At 36.1% G+C, this 13,167-nt stretch overlaps 1 protein-coding gene across 1 annotated transcript in view; it reads right to left on the minus strand.

Moving 5' to 3' along the window:
• The window catches only part of cfap74 (cilia and flagella associated protein 74), a 134,717-nt gene that overhangs the window by 13,315 nt on the left and 108,235 nt on the right, over nt 1–13,167 (minus strand). Inside the window, exons 25-30 of the mRNA XM_059503026.1 lie at nt 7,391–7,613; nt 4,764–4,892; nt 4,551–4,657; nt 4,326–4,457; nt 1,165–1,274; nt 1,028–1,083 (exon numbers count right to left, since the gene is read on the minus strand). Of these exons, the coding sequence (XP_059359009.1) occupies nt 1,028–1,083; nt 1,165–1,274; nt 4,326–4,457; nt 4,551–4,657; nt 4,764–4,892; nt 7,391–7,613 (757 nt within the window). The remainder of the gene's footprint in view (nt 1–1,027; nt 1,084–1,164; nt 1,275–4,325; nt 4,458–4,550; nt 4,658–4,763; nt 4,893–7,390; nt 7,614–13,167) is intronic.

The following is a 13,167-nucleotide window of genomic DNA, read 5'->3' on the forward strand; positions in this document are numbered from 1 at the left end:
TTTCATAATCAACGACTTTAACTTTGAACCCAGAACATACCACGTACTGTTTTTTTATTTTTTCAAATAATTACATAACACCTAACAGAAAATTACTAAAATTTAACATGAAATGGAGACTGTGACCATCTTTTCTGCCCTATTTTGACATGCAGTATATGAAAGTAAAATGGATTGTTTTTATAAGAAAAAACGTGGGGTACATTCATGTTTTCGATTAATTACTATGAAGGCATAAATATATAATGATGTGCATGGATTATTTATAATAAACACAGCAAAATGTCCATAAAGGAATGGTCATATCATGGTGACATGTTTTCATATTTTAGAGACTTGCTACTGCCAGTTATATACAGGAAATTACCCACTGCAGATCAAGACAGGTGGAGCTAGGGGAGGTAGAGGGTTTCTGCAAGACTTGCTTACAGCAAACATTGACCCAAACTATTTAAATGTTAAGCAGCAAACTCGGTGACTGCTGATGGCAGCCACAAGCTGAAGAGAAAGAAAATGAACAGTACAAGCCACTATATGTGCATGCTGCTGTTAGAAGTATATAAATATGATGCTCCATCAATGGACATGATAAGTGAAAGTGACGTGACATTCAGCCAAGTATGGTGACCCATACTCAGAATTCGTGCTCTGCATTTAACCCATCCAAAGTGCACACACACAGAACAGTGAGCACACACACACACACACACACACACACACACTGTGAACACACACCTGGAGCAGTGGGCAGCCATTTATGCTGCGGCGCCCGGGGAGCAGTTGGGGGTTCGATGCCTTGCTCAAGGGCACCTAAGTCGTGGTATTGAAGGTGGAGAGAGAACTGTACATGCACTCCCCCCACCCACAATTCCTGCCGGCCCGAGACTCAAACTCACAACCCTTCGATTGCAAGTCCAACTCTCTAAACATTAGGCCACGACTTCCCCCATAATATGATACAATGGTGATAAGGTTATGCAGAGTATGACAATGTTGCTATACTTGGTAAAAGGATTGAGAAAGATACCTTTACTGTCTCTGAAGAAATGTTCTGGATTACACATTTTTTCAACACTTTCTGACCTACAAGGATAACACAATTGCAAGTGAACTGAAAAGATAAAAGCAGAAACAGCAACAACAGTTGAGTAGAATGTTTATTACCTACTGCCACCTGATTAAAGTGGATGGTGTTGTGTCCACTGTCAGTGATGAGCAGTAATGCTGGCCTGATGGCTGGGCAGTGCACCTCCAGATAGAGTGTCTGATGTGGGCTGCACAACAAGTTTGAGTTCAGTGAGCTCGGTGATGTGACATTACTGCAACATACTACAATAAGAAAGTTTGCCTTTTCCCATTCATCTTAAATTCTGTAGCTCTACGGATGTTCATTTTTCATTAGTTTCAGGAAACAACATTTTAGTTTTAATCCAATCATCTGAGCCGAAAGTGTCATGTAACTGACTCTACAGTCACAAGAACATTGTCATGATCACAAACTTTCAACCTGGCACCGTGAGTGACTGCTGTAGTGTAGTGACTCACTGCTTCATGACACAACACATTTTCTTGATTATTGTAGTTAAACAATAAGATAACCTGGTAAACTAGTTTCAATGTACTGTTTTCGTACTGACTAGGCTAGATTTGACAATATGTTACAATACTTTGTGTACTTATTGTTTTTATTTACTTAGCTATAATTGCATAATAATGTAAAATAAATGTTTTAAATATAATTTTTTGAATGGGAACATAAAATCATTTAAAAATGAAATTATAAATTAAATCTGTAAATAAAAGTGGCAAGTCAATGTCTTAAAAAATGGACCGTTGAATTATTCAGATCAATGATTTGTTCAAATTGCGGATTCATTCATTAAAGGTTTTTTTTCTGGGCTTGAAAGTGTTTATGGAGTGCAGTCTAACGTGTTAATGCTTGGTAAAAAAAAAAAAAAACGCATCATTTTTCACATAATTTACCTCTGTCCCTTCTCTGAGAAACGTGCTGATCATTTCAAGCTTTTATGAAGCCCCACTCCCCCCGCTTAGAAATAGGCAATGAGCTGATTGGTTAGCTAGCCTAAACGTCCTGCCTCTCACCTCAGCAGCATGTGCTCCAGTTGTATTGTAAACAACGGCTTCATTAATATTGCCAATCAGTTTGAGCTCAATTGAGAAGCAGAGGATATTATTAGAGGATCGTGCAGACCCTGTGCAAGCATGGCTTTTAATAGTAGGCTTATGTTTTTAATATACAGTTTTATTCTGGTTAAAGCTTTAATACAGTATGGCAACTGCATGTTTTAAGTTTCTAATAGCTATGTAAATATAAGTGTATAATTGGAACAGTTCATTGCTGGAGCTGAGAAGAGAGAGAGAGAGAGAGAGAGAGAGAGATGCAGAGCATGTGCAGAGCAGGGAGACAGTAATAAGAACCGTTGATTTAAAACATTGATTTTGAAACTTGTGAATCCATTAGAATCATTAGAAGACAGAATCGCTATTCATATTAGAATAGATTTTTATGTGCATCTCTAGTTTTCTCTTCCTCTTCTTTAAAGCTGCGCAGCATGGTCTTGCCACCTTTGAGGGCTTTCCCAAGGCCGGGGTTTGTCTGGGTTTGTTACACCACGAACCCGGGAAGTAACTTGTTGTAGTCCCTACCAGCCATTTTTGTAAGCATTTTGAAAGACGATATCTCTGTTTGCATTGAACTTCATAACTTTGCAGATATTGTTTATGCTCAAACAGCAACATGCTTCTTTAAGAGAAACAACTGCTGTGTCTTGGCTTTGTTTGGAACTATTTTTGTTAGTGGAAAAGAGAAAATTTTAAAATGCTTTACTCATTCAGAATTAAATTTCTTGATAATTTAACTTATATAAAATCAATAACACATTTGCAATCATGCTGATATTCAGGAAAAATTCAATCTTTTGCTCATGTGATATTGCTATTGCTAATTAAGCTACAAATAATAACTTTTCAAGCCACTGTTGTCTGAATGTCAGTTTCCTCGTGGAGGAAGCTCTAGAACTTAGATTGGTCTCAACACGCTTGGTTGAGAGATCAGAGTTCAGGAGTTGATTCCACTCAGGGGCCAACCCCACAGCCTTCAAATCTTCAGCCGGGGTCTCAAATCATGCCCCCGACCTGGTCCCTCCTGTCTCTGATCCCCAGTTTCAATGAGGGGGCTCAAGAGGCAACACCCTCCTTCTGCTTTTTGTGGTGCAAGGAGCTTGTAGATTGCTTGGGTTTCCTGACAGCAGCCCCCGGGACTTTGGAAAGGGATGAACCTTTGAAACACTGCTGCTTGTTTTTTTTTGGCCTGCTGAAAACTCTTGGTGACAAAATTGACTGCATTCCAAAAGAGACCAGAAGGAAGGACTTGTCCCTTTTCCTAAGGCCCAAGAGATTTAATTAGAGATACCTATTCATGGGCACCAACACTGCCATAGAGCAGCTAGTGGCAAAGGCCATCTCCTTGGTGGCCCAAACGAATAAGTTTGTGGCCTGATGCCCTTTGTCTTTGTGGACAGAGTAGATAAATTTTTTTTAAAACAAATTATATATATATATCTTACCTGTGTGATCCTGCCAGGGAGCATAACCCCATAACACTCAGTTGATAAATTGGGGAGAGTGACAGCTCTGTCAAGTTCAAGCTTATAGATATTCACAAGGCAGTATAGCCCTGCTTTAATGCCTAATTTAATAGATTCAGCTCTGCTTGTAAAAATGACACATGCCAGAAAGCTTAGCCCTGCTTCAAACCCATCAAAGAATTGGGTAGGGTGACAGCACCCAAGGCTCAACCTTCCAAATAAGCATAAAGGAGCATAATCCTGCTCCAGGGAGCACAGCCATGCTTCAAACCCCATTCAAAGAACTAGGAAAGGTAACATCTTACATCTGTTAAGGTGTCAAAGTTTCTTTAGAAAGAGAACTACAGTGTGCTCACTGAATTGTAAAATATGTGATCTGAGAAAAGCATTGATTTGTCATTGATTCCCAATAGTTGCAATCCAGTTTTTTCCAGACTTTGAGAGTTGTTGAGTGTATGGGCAGCTTTACACAGCGGCAATGGGTGCTATTTAACCTTCTTTAATTGATACATTGAAGATGTATCTCACTGAGTTTTCTGTTTATGAAAGGTCTCTTTTATGCATTCATAGGTTTCGGTTAAAAATCTAATGATACACTTTTTACAGCACTACAGCATAAAAAATACTTTGTGAACCTTCTTTTTTGAACATCTGAAGAGGTTGTGTAAAAAGTTGTTTTATGTATCAGTCCCTCTTAAAATCGTACTCTCACATCACCTGTATCTGGGCTCCTCCGATGTTTCCAGAATTATGTCTGATGAAGAGATGAAGCAGGATATGATGTAACGAACGTGACGCTCAGTAAAAGAGCGCAATAGTGAAGCCTTTACAGCCAAATATTCAGTAGAGCTGTAAAGAAACAGTATAAATAAAATCATATTTTCAACTGTCCCCTGACCCTTATGTCAATGTCATAAAACACAGACTGCTTGGCCTGCGTACCCTGCCTGAATATCTGCTGGGCTTGGGGAATGGAAGGGGCTGCCATTTGCAGGCATCACTTTGTTGCCATGATCTTTTAACAAAAGCAACTGGGTCTCCATTTTGCTCTGTGAAAGAATAAAGATATCAAGGAAGTTACTGTTCAACACTTCTTAATGTTGTATGTTGTGTAAGAAGTGGCATGATTGTACTGGACATTGTGATGTTCCTCACTTTGGCATCAGGTTCTGTATGTTGGCAGTTGCTGGTGTCAATATGAAATTCCTCTTTCCAGCGGAGAGCTTCTGCATTGATTACGTCATCAGACAGTGTTGGGCTGAATGTAACCTGGACCAGACACTTCTGTGAAGGCACACAAATGGATGCTGAAATAAACAGAGCTGAGTCTATAATATATAACAAGATTTCAGGGCAAACATATAATAGAGATCCATTCCATTCATGCTACCAAAAATCCATAAGCATCTATTCATTTGTTTATTTTCTGTATGTTGGTTTCAAACATCTAGTTCATAAATTATATTGTTTCTTTACAGCACTACTGAATATTTGGCTGTAAAGGCTTCTCTATTGTGTGTCATGCTTTTAAAAACTGAAACATTGACATTTTATTCACTTCACTAATTGCAGTAATTTTTATATTGCAGTAATAATTTTATTTAAATGATCTGTTCTATTTGAATATAGTTTAAAATGTAATTTATGTGATGTCAAAGCTGGATTTTCAACAGCCTTTACTCAAGATTCTTCAGAAATCATGTCAGTTTACATTATCTAATCTAAGAGGGCACAATTAGACATTGTGTTATTATGTTGATTCTATGGGAATGCAGAAATTTTAAATCTTAATAATATTACAATATAATGTTTTATTGTATTTTGTGTACTTACCAAATTTAGTGTTCAGTGAACTATTTTTTTCAAGGGAAACAATATTTAACCCTCTGGAGTCTAAGGGTATTTTTGGGGCCTGGAGAAGTTTTGTCATGCCCTGACATTTGTGCTTTTTTCAGTTTCTTATACACATCTAAATGGCTAAAGTCTAATCTCACTGCAATCAGCACAAACTTGGCTATAATAATATGTGAGCAGCATGTATGTACATGATTGTGTTTTTGAGGGAAAAAAAAATGTTATGCGTGGTTAGTTAAAAACTAAAAATGTTAAAACACTTGAATAAGGCAAAAAACACAAAGAACAGTTTTTCTTTCTAAATTATGTGAAAATCATCTTGTTTACTCACTCACAGAAAACAATATATTGATTAAAATTTTCTAAGACACTTTTTGTTGGTAAAAGTCATATGCCAGTAGGCGTCAACTATCATGAATATCATTGTGATTTACACCTGAGAAGACAAAGGCCTGCATAATGAGCTGCATAATGAGCTGCATAATGAGCCTTTCAGTCAGCTGTGCCACTGAGAGGGAGGAGTTACAAGAAAGAATGTGAGGACAAAATAAATCTATATAATTTTATGTTTGTAGTTTATTTAGAATATATGTAATTATCCCATAACGTAATTTAATATCCACTTTGGGGAGCAGTTAAACAGTTTATTAGGAACAATCAAAGCTTACTTTCAAACTAATTTTTTTGCATCATTACTCCAATCACACAATCCTTCAGAAATCCTTTTAACAATCTTATTTTCTACAAAAACATTTATAGTTATTATTATTATTATTATTATTATTATTAATGTTGAAAAGAGCTGAGAATATTTTTTCCAGTTTTTTTAGGGGGAATAAATTGAAAGAACAGCATTGTTTGTTACATTTGTTACAGTTACATTTATTTGTTACATTTATATTATTTACATAAAGCTTTTGAATTGTATAGTATTGTATATTGTTATTGAAACTTCATAATATTTTACTTGATTATATATTTAGTCAGGAATTATAGTTTTGAAAAAGTCTTTGGAAAAAGTCTAACTAGTAAAATGTTTACACGTTATGCGAAAACTAGTACAAGTATATAAATAAATATAAAGAGACTCATGTTTATAATCTCTGCTGAATAAAGCACTTCATCCTTTTTTCTGAGGAAATCCAAATCTCAAATCCTCAACCACATGACATCTTTTTGGGGTGAATTATGTCTTATTCCTCTCATCGCGAAGCAAACAGTAAAATAAAAGAACTTGAAGAACAGTCTGGCTGCGTTGTCTTCTGTTGTGTGGCGTATTCAAGCCGCGCGCTTCAGTGAAACATTAGGATCTGAATAGAGCGTTCGGTGAGGGGGCGTGGTCACATTAGAAGATAATGAAGGGAGATGTGAAAAACAGACATCGCGTTGTTTTCATATGGATTACTTTATCACAGAATATCTGTTTTCGGCAGCACTTGTTTAGTTTAAAAGTAGACATGTCAGGCTTTCTATAGATATCTCTCTCATGTCTCTTTGTTGAGTATTCATAGAGTTACAGTTCATTTTAATGACGTGTTTGTAAATGAAGATCAGTGCAGACAAAGGCTGCAGACAGCACACCTTGTTTGTTATCTTTATTTTATAATTGCACAAGTTCTGTTGTTATTATGTCTGTATACAAAAAAAGTAGACCCTTTACAGATTGGATTGATGAATTGCTCTTATCTGTACGATCAAAACTGAAAGTGTAATTTAAGTTCTTTTCGGAGTTATCAGGAGAAAATGACTCGATGTCCAGAGGGTTAAGTCTTGTTGTGTCCCAATATTAAGGAATATGTCTATATTAATATGACTATCAAAAATAAACCTTCTATGAGAAATATTCACTGTAGCAAAATGTGACAGCAAGCTCTGATTTCGCCAGGATAATAAAGCAGACTGTAAACTGCAGCAGTCATTAGCAATACCTGTCCAGGCAGAACTCTTCCTGAAGTAGGTGTGATGGTGATGTTTTCCGGAACAGAGAAGGTGAAGAGCCGAGCTGCAGCCTCAGGCCCTGCGCTGATATTCTCCACATACAATACTGCTGTGGTCCGGTCTCCCACCGCTGTCCCTCCAAACTCAACCAAACAATCAGAGAGTTTCAAGGAAGGCTGGATGGCAGTCGCATGACAAGAAATCAGGAAGTCTCTGAGTCAAGAATAGAAAGCATAAGTTAGAAGACCGAAAAATAACATCAATAAATTTAAGCAAAATCAAGTAATCAGATATTATCATGCAGAACATGGTCATAAACATAACCACTGAGAATACAAGAGACATTCTGCTGAAAGCTATAATCAATCTCTACAGGACCAGGCCTAGCAACAGCTGAAAATGCCAAGAAAAAACAGATGTGACCAGGCAGATCAAACACCTTCTGACGAAATAAATAAAACATCTTAGAGATATAACCCCCGGTTCCTGGAGAAGGAAACAAGACACTGTGTCATGTGTTTACACTACGATAAGGCATGCAGGTGTGACCATCATCCGAAGCATGTAGAAACACGATAATGATTATTGGCAGACGGTAGTCCTATGACGTCACATGGAGCGCATGTGCGTAAAAAGGGGCGCCTTACATCACACATAATAAACTTTATTGACTGAAGGAGATGCGGCTTAAGGTGGTTGCACACAGGACAAGAAGTGCAGTGCTCTGTCACGTCATGGCTAGGACAACTCACAGGTATCAGAACAAGACATCAGTCCAAAACAGTTAATCTAATCAACAAACACGCAAAAGTTCACTTCAAAAATAAACAATGTGTCGTTGATTAGTTTGAAATTTGGTATTTGATAACATAAACATAAAAAAAAAAAACAATCTAACAGAAAGAGTGGAAACAATGTGAGTGATGGACTATTTAGAAAGAGGCATCTGTAAGCTGAGTGTATAACCTTACTTTAAAGCCTAGGGAAGAGTGATGAAAAAGACACACTCTCGCTATCTGCCCATCATAGCTCTTACCAAAGAGGGATGCCCTGTCAGCCATACTACTACATGGACCAATTCTATTGTATACCCCTTCACCTACCCCTTCCCCTTGTCCCTTGAAACAAGAGTGTCAAGGGGTAGAGGTGAAAATATTCCCCTAAGAATTGGGACACCACTACTATACCATCACACCTCATTATACATCGTCTAGCTCCTACAATACTCACACCTATACTGTTGTGCTGGTGTGCATCAAAACCTTTAATTACCGTTGCGCTGATAACTGACACACACACACATCATTCACGCAGCTCCAGGAGCAAAGAAACTTGTCAACACTGGCCCTTGACTTTTATTAATAACAGCTTAAACACTCACTACAATATACTTTCCAGCATACATGCAATATACTCGCATACATGCAACTTTAATCGTTCTCTCTCGTTCTCTCCCTCGTGCGCATGCGTGAGCGATTGTGGAGAGTGGCTGTGAGAGCGACTGTGTTTTTTCCCAACTTTCATGGTTAGTTTGACTTATGTTTTTTTTATATATTTATTTGGTAAAGGTGTAAGGGTTAGAGGAGTAGTTTCCTTTTGATACTGGCCATTATTGCCGGTGTGAAGGAGGTATCAGGGTTAGAATGTTTGAAATGTTTCATTTGTAAAACAGAAGGACATTTGGCATTCAGGAGGTTGTCCTGAAAAGGAAAGAGCAAAAGAGTCAGACTTGATAGGAACTCAGAAGTAATACAAGTACAGAAATTGAAGTGCTTGAAAATGAGCAAAATGAAAGCAGAATTGAGAATGATGTGGAATCTAATGCACAAGAAAATGAAAACGAAGCTAGAGAGAAAATGGTAAAAGAGGTTGAAGTAATTGTTTCAGGGCAAGAATTAATGGAAACAACTGAACAAAATTTCTAATTGACAGCTACAAAGCGTAAAGCAACAAGTAGTGGACAGAGTGAAAAGAATTTAAAGAAGGGTCATGTCAAAGAAAAAACTGAGATGAAGGATATGAATAAAACTGATGCAAGGAGTGAGATGGAATATTCATCAGAATCTGATGGAATCTCTACTCAAGCAGCAATTAATGTAAGAAAGGAGGAGAAGTACGATTTGTATAAGTTTGACAGTTTTTTACAGGTAACAAAAGGAAAAAGAAATGTGGTTGTTGATGTTTTTTTTCCAGATCTAGCTATTTTTATTGAATCTGCAAGGGAGGTGATGAAAAATGTGGGAGGAGATGGTCTTGCTGAGACAGAAATGTATCTTCTTAAGAAATTAGTAGAAAAGCCAAAAACACAAATGCAAAAAGATGAATTGGAAGGATCACAATAATAGATGGATTTGTCTTGGAGTGAGGTTTGTCTTAGTCATCATAACATTTCTTTTTATGGCTGAGTTCAAGATTTCCTCACTAAATTTAAATGGAGCACGTGATTTATGAATTAGTAAAATTAAAAAATATTGATATCTTTCATACAGGAAACCCACTCATGTATAGAAAATTTAATTGATTAGCAAAGAGAATGGGATGGGACTGTTGTCATAAGTCATAAAAGCTCCACTACACTCAAAAAAAGTTATTCATTGGATGAACATGATTTAATCATGCCACCTATATTCCTTCTAAACAAATTAAGTTAAGTCAACCAACATTTATCATGTTAATTAAACACAAAATAGATGGTTGGTTAAACATGATATTAACATTTTCCATTAAACTCATTTGCATCTTTTTTGAGTAACATGTTCATTCTTAATTTAGTGAGATTACTTTGAGTGTAGGATTTAATAAGTCCACAACACCGAATCAATCAATCAGAGTGCAGCTGTTCAATACAACTCATCATATAAACTTTTTTAAATTATAGTTTATCAAACATATCTCAAATATATTTGGAACACAAAGTTACATTTCAAACTGATAGTTTATTTATTTGCTTTGTTCTAAAATATATCAGAACAAGATAATTGAATGGAACTTGGCAATTTATTACTCACATACCTATGTAATGGTGCTACACTTCTGCAAGAGGGTGACAGAGCAACAATTACCTATAATACACTGCAAAATCCTCAACCAATGAGATGCAAGTCTGTATTGGTTTTATTAATCTGTTACTTTTATGCAACAATGTTGTGTTGGCTGCACAAATAATTTTTAAGTAAAGCTGACAATACACACTTTTTTGTTGAATGAACTAGATTAAATTAAGTTCACATTGTTAAATTAATTTTTTAAGTAATCACAACATGAACGGATAAAGTAAAATTGGCAAAGGTGAAAGTAAATTTTTTTGAGTGTAGTGCTGGTGTAGCCATTATTTTTTCAAGGTCTTTTGCACCTTAATCTTACGAGGTAGATTAAGTTATTACTGAAGATTAATGAAAGTTACTGCAAAATATGAAAGAAAAAAAATAATTCTGATCAATATACTGTATATGCTCCTGTTTTTGCAAAAGAATGTTGATTTTAGAAAAATTGGCTAGTACATTGGAAGGATTCATATTTCCTTTTTATTAGCTGGAGATTTTAATTGTATGATTAAAAAATTTGGACCGAAATCATGTTGAACCACACATTGCTTCAAGAATTAACCTTTTAAGAATTGTGGAAACATTTGATTTAGCAGATGTATGGCATTGAAAGCATGGAGATTTTAGACAACACTCTTCGGCCGATTATAAAGAAAATTGTACTTCTATGGCTAGGATCGATAGAATATATTGTTATGAACATCATTTACAGATTTTTAAATCATGTGTTATCCCTCCAGTTAGTTTTTCAGATCATGGATTGGTACGTGAAGCGGTTTTTATTAATTCTCTTAAAATAAGAAGTGCATACTTGCATTTTAATGTTTATTTGTTAAATGATCATTAAAAAAAAAAAAAGGTTTTATGTTCTTTTGGGAACAGTGGAAAATAAATATAAATAATTTTGAATCCATTCAACAGTGGTGGGATGTGGGCAAAGTTTATATTCAACAGTTTTGTAAACAGTACACTCTTAATGCCTCTAAAAAATATTGATTGAAGATTTTGAATCTGATATAATATAACTTCAGATTTTAAGTGATTCAACTCAAGATCAAAGCTTTATGCGGTCTATAAAAAAGAAAAAAAAGATGTTTTAACTGAGCTGCTTGGAATTAGGCGTCAAGGATCACTAGTGAGATCAAGTTTTCAGAATTTTAATGAGCTGGATGCACCAACACTAAGTTTTTTTTTTGGTCTTGAAAAAAAACGGACAGATTAATTAATTCGTTGTGGGATGATGATGGAAATGATTTGACATTCTGAAATACAGAAGAGACCTGTTGAATTTTATTCAGCATAAATGTCTCTGAATATAAAGAAGAAATGAATGTCACACATGTGAAGGTCTTCCACATGAAATAAATGCTCTACTTGAGCAACCACTGTCATTGCCTGAAGTGTACTCAGCTGTGATGAGTATGGCAAATGGTAAAGCTCCAGGAAATGAATCCCCATAGAATTTTATAAAACTTTTTGGAGTATAATGGGGTCAGATTTGTTAGCATTGTTTAATGGGAGTTTTGCTGAAGAGCTGCTCCCAATGAACTGCAGAAGAGCAGTGCTGACGTTGCTACCAAAAAAAAGGGGATTTAAGAAATATAACAAACTGGAGACCTGTTGTTTTGTTATGTGCTGACTACAAGGTTTTAACTAAAACACAGGCAAATAGATTGGAGAAGGCAATGAAATTTGTGATACAAAGTGATCAGTCCTATTGTGTCCCAGGCAGATCAATTTTTGATAATATATCTTTTATAAAAGATTTAATTCATACTTCTGACTTGTTTGGTTTTAAATTTTGCCTTTTTTCAATTCTTCAACAGTAGATTAATTTGGCATAATTTCATCTGTTAAAATCAATTGGAAAAAGAGTTCATGTTTATTAGTAGAAGACTGGATGGAAGAAAAACCTAAATTGCCAGGTGGTTTAAACTGAACTTGTGGAGGTTTTAAATATTTAGGTGTTCATTTAGGGAATGAGCTTATAGAAAAAGAGAATTGGAATGGAATTTTAGAAATGGTGGAAGGAAGATAAAAAAAATGGAAATGCTCCACTCATGTTTGTCTTATAGAGGTAGAGTATTAATTATTAATAATTTAATAGCTTCTGTGTTTGTCACAATGATAAATGAAGGATCTAAAAGCAGAGATGAAAAATAAACAGTCTTTAATGGAATAATCTTAACAAAGGCAGTCTGTAGTAGAAGCACACAGAACTGGATCTTGAAATAATGAGCTGACTCCTGTCTGAGGATTAGCAAAGCAAGGCTTCCTTGAAGCAGGCAGTAGCAGCACAGGAGTTGAACTCAGTCAGGTGAGCACCGCAGGTTACTCACTCATCGGTACAGCAGGAAACAGACACAACAGGAAAACTCGACTGTTCCAGACAAACAAGACAGAATAAACGTGAGTACAATTCTTAATTCAAACTAGCAGCAATACGAACGTGTGACATACAACAATAATCCGACAGAGAAACTACTAAAACCAACACCAGATAAAGGGTGAACACTCAGAGCAAAGTAGGAACAGGTGTCAAAGCAAATCAGCGCGAGCGCTAATAGTAATGACTACCAGGTGAATAATGAGGTGTGTGTGTGTGTGTGCGTGTATGTGTGTGTGCGCGAGTATGCGTGAGAGAGAAGAGACAACCTGACTCATGACAGTGTTGTGGCACAAATTAGTAATTTTAGAACCTCCAATTGATTTTTTTTTTATAA

The sequence above is a fragment of the Carassius carassius genome, chromosome 21 (assembly GCF_963082965.1).
Source record: "Carassius carassius chromosome 21, fCarCar2.1, whole genome shotgun sequence".
Lineage (NCBI taxonomy): Eukaryota > Metazoa > Chordata > Actinopteri > Cypriniformes > Cyprinidae > Carassius > Carassius carassius.